Genomic DNA, 8,639 nt, shown 5'->3' with positions numbered 1-8,639 from the left:
GTACGCCTCAGCAAAATGGTGTGGCTGAAAGGCGGAATCGTACTTTTATAGAAATGGTTAGGAGTATGTTGAGTAATTCCTTAGTACCTATTTCATTATAGATGGAAGCCCTTAAAACAACAGTGTATGTGTTAAATCGGGTTCCTAGTAAGGCAGTTCAGAAAACTCCTTTTGAATTGTAGACAGGAAGGAAACCGAGTTTAAGGCACTTTCATGTTTGGGGTTGTCTAGCAAAGATTAGAGTTTATAATCCAAATGAAATTAAATTGGATTCAAGGACTGTGGGTGGGTATTTTATTGGATACCCAGAAAAGTCTAAAGGGTATAGATGGAAGCCCTTAAAACAACAGTGTATGTGTTAAATCGGGTTCCTAGTAAGGCAGTTCAGAAAACTCCTTTTGAATTGTAGACAGGAAGGAAACCGAGTTTAAGGCACTTTCATGTTTGGGGTTGTCTAGCAAAGATTAGAGTTTATAATCCAAATGAAATTAAATTGGATTCAAGGACTGTGAGTGGGTATTTTATTGGATACCCAGAAAAGTCTAAAGGGTATAGGTTTTACTATCCTAATCATAATATGAGAATAGTTGAATCTGGTAATGCAAAGTTCCTTGAAAATGGTGAAATCAGTGGGAGTGATATATCATGAAATGTGGTCATTAAACAAATTCAGGTTCTATACTGATATCTAGACCTTTAACAAACATTGTTGTTCCTTTAGTTGTTGTAAGGCATGATAACACTGAACAACAATCTAATAATGTATCACTTCGTAATGAAAATGTCACCATCGAGCCAATTGCAGAACAATCACAAGAAATAACATTAAGGAGATCTCAAAGAGCAAGGAAACCAGCTATTTCTGATGATTATCTACAAGAGGCTGATTATGATTTAGGAACTAGTAAGGATTCGGTTACGCTTTCACAAGCCATTGAAAGTGATGATTCTGAAAAGTGGATCAATGTCATAAATGATGAGTTGAAATCTATGGAACAAAATAAAGTTTGAGACATCGTTGATTTGCCTAAAGGATTTAAACAGTTGGGTGTAAATGGGTCTTTAAGACCAAACATGACTGTAATGGCAACATTAAATGATATAAAGCTAGACTTGTAGCAAAGGGTTTCACTCAGAGGGAAGGTGTTGATTATAAAGAGACGTTTTCTCCTATATCTAAAAAGGACTCTCTTAGAATCATAATGACTTTGGTGGCTCATTTTGATTTAGAGTTGCACCAAATGGATGTGAAAACTGCCTTTCTAAATGGGAATTTAGATGAAGAGGTATATATGGATATTCCTCAAGGTTTAATGATTAAAGGAAAGGAGCACATGGTTTGCAAATTAAAGAAATCAATATATGGACTTAAACAAGCTTCGAGGCAATGGTTTTTTAAGTTTCATGATACCATCACGACCTTTGGTTTTAAAGAAAACACTGTTGATCAGTGTATGTATCTAAAGGTCAGTGGGGGCAAGTTTATCTTTCCGATTCTACATGTTGATGATATTTTACTTGCCAGTAATGATTCTGGCTTATTGAATGATACCAAGAGATTTATTTCTATGAACTTTGAAATGAAAGATATGGGTGAGGCAACTTATGTGATTGAAAATGAAATATTCCGGGACAGATCACTTGGACTGTTAGGGTTGTCTCAGAAAGGATATATTAATAAATTCTAGAAAGATTTCATATGACTGATTATAAACCAACTCCTGCTCCTATTTGTAAAGGGGACAAGTTTAGTGTAAAAGATTGTCCACAGAATGAGTTCGAAAAGAAGAGTATGAAAAATATTCCTTTTGCATATGTTGTTGGGAGTTTGATGTATGTGTAGACTTGTACGAAACCAGATATTAGTTTTGTAGTTGGGATGCTAGGGAGGTATCAAAGTAATCCCAGAATGGAGCATTGGAAAGCTGCAAAGAAAGTATTGAGGTACTTAAAAGGAACCAAACACTATATGCTCACATATAGGAGAACATATCAGTTGAAGGTGGTTGGCTACTCCGACTCAGATTTTGCTAGATGCGTTGATAGTCGTAAGTCAACGTATGGCTATTTGTTCCTATTAGTTGGAGGAGCAATATCATGGAAAAGCGTCAAACAGACTATCATAGCAGCATCTACTATGGAAGCTGAATTTGTGGCGTGCTTTGAGGCCACGATTCAAGCTTTGTGGTTGCAAAACTTCATCTCAAGACTTGAGATTGTCAATAGTATAGCCAGGCTGCTGAGAATTTATTGTGATAATTCCGCAGTAGTCTTTTTCTCCAAAAACGACAAATACTCTAATGGCACTAAGCATATGGAGCTCAAGTATTTGGCCGTTAAGGAGGAAGTTCGGAAACAGACAGTACTTATAGAATATATAAGGACTGAGCTCATGATAGCAGATCCTTTAACGAAAGGATTGACACCAAAGGCATTTAAAGAATATGCTGATCACATGGGTCTTTGTTATAATCCTTAATGTATGATAGTGGATCTTTATGTTTTGTTCTATAACATGTATGATTATATCAATAAAAGTGTTTCTGAACATTATTTATGTTTACCATAAATCACGTGATTATGAAGATGGTTCACTGTTAAACAGAAATGGTCTTTGACAAAGACATTACAGAGACAGTATGGTAACTTCCTATTATAGATCATAGTTAAGTGGTTTATTAGTATTGTGGTACATGGAAGGGAAGATGTCGCTCTAATGATATTTACCATCATGACTCGTACGAATGGGATGCTTAATTTTGATATTATGGTAATCTCATTGAAAATTATAAATAAACTAATGTTTTGTGCACATTATGATTATTTGTTAATCCATATTAATATCATTCATATGGGCCAAGTGGGAGAATGTAGAATTTATATCCCAAAGGATATGTCCCACATGAATGATATGGGTCCCACATATAGGATATGTGTCCCATATGATAAGGATATGAATTAATGGTTGTATGGGTTAACTCAAGGGTTAGCTTATTTAATATGAGTAATTAATGGTGGAAGTTTGAAGAGATTCTAATACATAAATAAATATATATATATTAGCTACTATTATGGGGAGTAGCTATAAGGATATATATATATATTAGCTACTATTATAGGGAGTAGCTATAAAGGCATGCTATACATCAACCTAAGTTCTAAGGGTAGGAAAAGAGAGCAAAAGAAGAGAAAATAAGAGTTAAGCTCATAAGCTCTAAGGGGATATTTACATGGTGGTGTTAGCTGCAAAGAAAAGATAGGAAGAAAGGGATTGTCCTCTCTCTGCCTCTACTTCTCTAATCATCAGGAGATCTCATAAATCTGGTGAAGGAAGGAAAGAGAAAGAGGAAAAGTGAGAGAAACGATTTCTACGGATTCTCCGGGTGTTCTTCTCGATAGGTTCGATATAACTGATTCCGATATGTAAAGTTTATAGTTTATGAATTATTGATTTTTCTGCATAAAAGTTATTGATGTAAAGATCATGATAATTGAAAATCCTTGGTTGCAATATATTTATGAAAATTTTCTTACATACTTGTGCCCAATTTTGTGTCTTTCTAAAAAATTGAGTTTTGTTTCTCACTATACTCTTTTGACCTTTTTCTTGAGCTATAATTCATTCTTTCTTCTTCACTAAAGACATATATAAGTGGAGTGAGAAAGCAAAAAATGAGGTATGAGAAGATGAAGGGTCTATTTGAAGTAAAAAATTTACTTGAAAATAGAAAAATAGGTAGGAAACTCATTTTTATTTATATTTTGTTTCTTTATTAAATAATATCAAAAATGAAAATTTGTTTTAATATGATTAATTTTTTTTTTTTTTTAAAAAAAAGAGATTAATGATGTGTAGAATCAAAAATTTTGTTTATGGATTTAGTTTTATTTATTTATTTTTTCCTTACTTTTTTCAATAACCAAACATGAAAATGTGGATTCCTTAATATTTTCCTTTCTTTTTTTTTAATATTTTCTGAATTCCAAACGAAGGGAAAAGGGTTAGAAGATAAATAATTTGGAGAATAAGAAACAGTAAAAAATGAAATGGTTGGAAAAAGAAATTATTTGGAGAAGAGAAAAAGGTTATAGAGGAGGGGTGCAGTTTTAATTAAAACTGAAAACCTCTTAAATAGTTAGGACAAAATAAGTATTAGAGAAATTATCACAATGGACTACCAAACAAAATGAGCTGTGCTTTTAGTAGTGTAGCATAATAAATATGAAGATGATTCTTTTGGCTAACTACGTTTTTCTTACTTAGCATATTCTAGAAGAATTTTCTGTGCCCCTTCATTAATATTTCTCAGTTCATATAAGCTACAGCCAAATATTTTAATTGCACCACTTTAATTCATTTATTTGATTTTTCTTTATTTTATTTTATTTTTATTTTGCTCTTATAAGCATGCCGTATTAATAAGTTCGTTAAACATGTTTGTAGCTTATAGAGGTAAATTCATTATTTCATTTCATGAGAAAAATTGACGCTTTATCGTGCTAATGTCATTTTTCACTTTGAATCACACCATATCATTTTCTATTAAATGTAAATTTTCATACCATTTGTTACAAGTTGTTGCAATTTTAATGACCTAACTCATGTTTGTTAAATGCAGACTTTAATATTACTAAGTGGATACCAATTTAATGGACCTAATTTCGAATTGTTTAAGTGCAATTTACAATATAAAAAGGGTCCAAAATAAACAAAAATATATTTAAATATTGTTTAAGACATGGAACCCCAAGGCTTTAAGAGCATACCAAATTTGTACAATTGATTTCTTGTTTATCACTTTAATATTAAGACACTTTAAAATCACACTTTATGATCATATTGACATTATTATGTATGAACATTTTAATTATTTAGTAGTAAAAAATGACTACAAAGTTACTGCTAGCGGATTATATATGCATTAAACTACAATTTTGTGAACAGCACTAAAATAAAATACCTTATATTTTTGGGGGCCAACTTAAAATTTTATTTAAAAAATATATAAGTTTAAGAGAAAATAAATATGACGACGGAAAAGATCTTGAAAAGATTCCTTATTTGGAAAATAAAAAATATGATAAGATTTTTGAAAAACTTATATTATAATGACTGTCGTTATTAATTCTTAGAGCTTTTTTTTTTTTTGCAAAAAAGGGAGTGATCACTAATATTGATATTTTCTTTTTTTTTTTCCCTTAAAAATGTCATATTATAAAATTAAAATTATGCAAAAAATTATTCATACTTGTCTATCGTGTGCTGGCATTCGCCTAGCTAATATTTTCTCCTCGAGTTTGTTTTCAAGTGGGAACAAGTCCTTCTTTTCAATACATGATTAAATATCTTTAATGGCCAGTTTGGATAAAAAATTTTGTTTGGAAAAATGAAAGAAAAAGAAAATAAGAAAGAAATTCATTTTTCACTATAATTTCTCTCTATATCAAATGCCATTTAAAATAAGAAATTTTTTTAATATGATTAAAAATTAAGAGAAATCAAATGTTAATGATATATAAAATTAAAATATTATTCATTGATTTGGTATATTTTTTTATTTCTTTTCTCACATTCTTTGATAATCAAATATGAAAAAGTAAAATTCTTCTAATTTTTCTTTCCTTTCCTTAATATTTTCAAAGTTCCAAACGGCAGTAAGAATTTTGCTTGTAAAAAGAAAAAGGAAGGAAAATAATAATGAAATTCATTTTTTATCAGACTTTCTTTCCATATCAAATCTTATTAAAAATTAAATTTTATTATATAATTAAAAAAAATTTTAAAATTAAATGTTAATAATGTGTAAAATAAAAATCTGCCATTTTAATTATAAATAGTTTAGATAATAATTATTTATTTTAGACCAAATATTTGACTCCTCGATTAAATTAATAGCCCAATGTTTCGCGTGGTGAGAAAATCTTACGTCACTTCCCATTCTATAATACGTGGAAAATACCTGACCACGTGGAGAAATTTCCTCCAATCAAACACCTCAGAGCGCGAGGAACTCGCGGGCCGAAACGTGCATGCAGCACCGGAGAACATGCCGCGCCACGTTGGATTCCCCCATATAACGCCGCTCACCACGGCGGCTTCCGCCGCTCCTTTCTCCTCCAGACTGGACGAAAACATTGCGCAGAAATCTCCGCCACAAAATCTGATCATCCTCCCGGCGATCAGATTTTCCGGCGCGAGAATAAACAGGAACGCCTCGATCTCCTCCATCCTCTTCTCCTCTCTTCGATGGCGTCGTCGCTGGTCTCCGGTTACGGCGGAAAGGCACTTGCCTCTTTCCCGGCTGCCGAAGAGCCGCGGCAAAGCATTCTATCGATGCGTCGATTGCGGTCCTCTTTTCCCGAGCAATCCAAGAAGTTCTTCGGCAATTTCAAGCCGCGGAAACAGAAGATTGCGCGCGCTCACCGTTCGATTTCGAGCCGTACAAATCTTGCCGGATCACTTGATCAAATAGAAAAGATGTACAATTTTAATCCAATCAAAACGAGTACCATTGATGGAGGAGACGCCGCTTGCGCAGATCTTGACCAATGGTTGAGAAATTCCGTTACGGAGGTATATCTCGATTTCCGACCCCTTTCCCAAAGAACAAGATTGGCATAAAAATATACACATATTTAAAAAAAAAAAATTTTAATTGTTCCTTATTCGGGGCGATTTTGTGCGCTGTAGATTGTGAAGAACATCGGGGATGCACCTTTTCTGGTTCACATTTACTCCGACGGTACAGAAAAAGGATCCGATTCGCATAACGGAGTGAGATTGGTGAGGGAGAAGGCGGCAGCAGAGAACTGGCCCGTCATTAGAGAAAGATGGGAAGGCGGAAGCTGCCGGGCCCCTAACGGCATCCTTTTGGTGGAAGAACTGAAAAGCAAAGATCATCACAAGGGGAAGACCAACCACGCCGACATCAATGGCGGCATTTCACCGACAACAAAGCTGTGGGGAATACTGATCCAAGCAAGAGGGCTCGAATGCTCTGCCTGCTACATCCTCAAAACCTGCAGAGTGAGGTCTGTGTTCGGGTTCTGCACCCATTTCTGCTTGGTCAGAGTAGATCGCTTCCTTGAGAGTGCAGAATCTCAGTTCAAACAGCTCTGGTTGCAGCAGAAATGGTGAATCAGATCAATCAAACTCAAATTGTATTCTTGAAATAAGTTTTTGTAAATAAGATGATTCATGGCGTGATTTGATATATAAGATCAGATTGGTTGTGTTTCCATGGGTGTTGGTTGAATTCCATCCCTCCACAAATTTCCAAAAGATAAATAAGTTCTTGTGAGAATTCAAAGCCAGATTACAAATATTTCTATTGATTTGAACTGGGAAAATTGTTGTTCTATTGAGGAATGGAAAAGACAAAATGGTTCTTGGTGAGTGATGATTAAATCAGTCCTTAAAGAAACATTTTTTTTGTGTTGCATTCAAACTTACTGTATTGAGAGACATTATAATTATTAGAATCAAATACTTTCATGTTAGAGGCGTAATTAATTTGAATCTTTCTTAAAACATATCATAATTATTAAAATGACGATTGATTGGTTAGTTCTTAGCTCTCGTAATCATTAAAATCAGATACTTTCACGTTATATATATTTTGTAGAATGCATAGTTTTTGCTTTACGTATATATATATATTTCCACTAAGAGATACATTACTTTTTACTTTTTAAAAAAAAAAAAATTAAACTTTATTGTCGACCTTTTCAAAAAGCATTGGTTCTCCTACAGAAAATTCTTATTTTGTAATATTCATAAAATTTAATAAGCACCCGTTTAATCATGAAAAATAAATTTTAATTTTTATTAAATTTTTTTATAAATTATAAAAAAAATTAACTTACTTTTCATTTTACAACATTTATATGAAATAGATGAAATACTAAATAGTTTTGACACTATTTTCTTATAGAAATAGTTTTATTTTACATTTCTAATTTTTTTTTTAATAATTACAAAAATGTCACCTTATTTTTAAATTTTTAAATTTTATATAAAAAATTTAAAATTATTTTACTATTTATTTTTAAAATGTTGAATTTTTATTTTGGGTACGCAAGTATGGAATTTAGATCTCAGACTCTAATTTGGGAGGAATATATATAGAAATTTTTCAAAATTCTCATAAATCTAAATTTAAAATTCAAATTTTTCTTGATTCAAAATATTACTTTATATAATTTTTGAAAAATCAAAAAATAAGTTCCCATTTTTGTAATTATTTTGAAATTTAGAAATACAAAATAAAAAAATATCTACATAATTAAACAAACTCTTTATTTTCTACCTTTATTAGACGACTTTTGAAAAACTAAGAAATAAGTTAAAATTTTTATAATTGTTTCGGAAACTAAAAAAATAGAAAACATAAAATCTTAAATTTTTAACAGTGAAATTTAAATTTATTTTTCCAAATGAGATGCACTTTTTTTATAAAAAAATAAAAAAGAAAAAATCTATTGACCATTACCTGTAGCCTTTGTGAAAAGCCAAAATCTTTTCTTTTTTTCTTTTTTGCTGCTAGTTAAAAGCCAAAATTACTTTTCCAATGATTTGTAATTTTCCAATTGCAAGATGGTGAGATAACATTTGATGAACCCACACAAGTGATGTAGTG

General features: G+C 31.8%; 1 protein-coding gene across 1 annotated transcript; it reads left to right on the top strand.

Annotated features, from left to right (window-relative positions):
- Positions 1 to 1,909: 1,909 nt before the first annotated feature.
- Positions 1,910 to 7,239, top strand: LOC131160965 (uncharacterized). Its single transcript, XM_058116832.1, has 3 exons — positions 1,910 to 2,218; positions 5,897 to 6,574; positions 6,692 to 7,239. Exons 1-3 carry the CDS (start codon positions 1,910 to 1,912, stop codon positions 7,136 to 7,138), a joined length of 1,434 nt encoding a protein of 477 aa, XP_057972815.1. The 3' UTR covers positions 7,139 to 7,239.
- Positions 7,240 to 8,639: the final 1,400 nt, after the last annotated feature.

This window comes from Malania oleifera, chromosome 7, assembly GCF_029873635.1.
Source record: "Malania oleifera isolate guangnan ecotype guangnan chromosome 7, ASM2987363v1, whole genome shotgun sequence".
NCBI classification, from domain to species: domain Eukaryota; kingdom Viridiplantae; phylum Streptophyta; class Magnoliopsida; order Santalales; family Ximeniaceae; genus Malania; species Malania oleifera.
The sequence above is the reverse complement of the archived record's forward strand: the minus strand, read 5'-3'. Positions and strand labels throughout refer to the sequence as shown.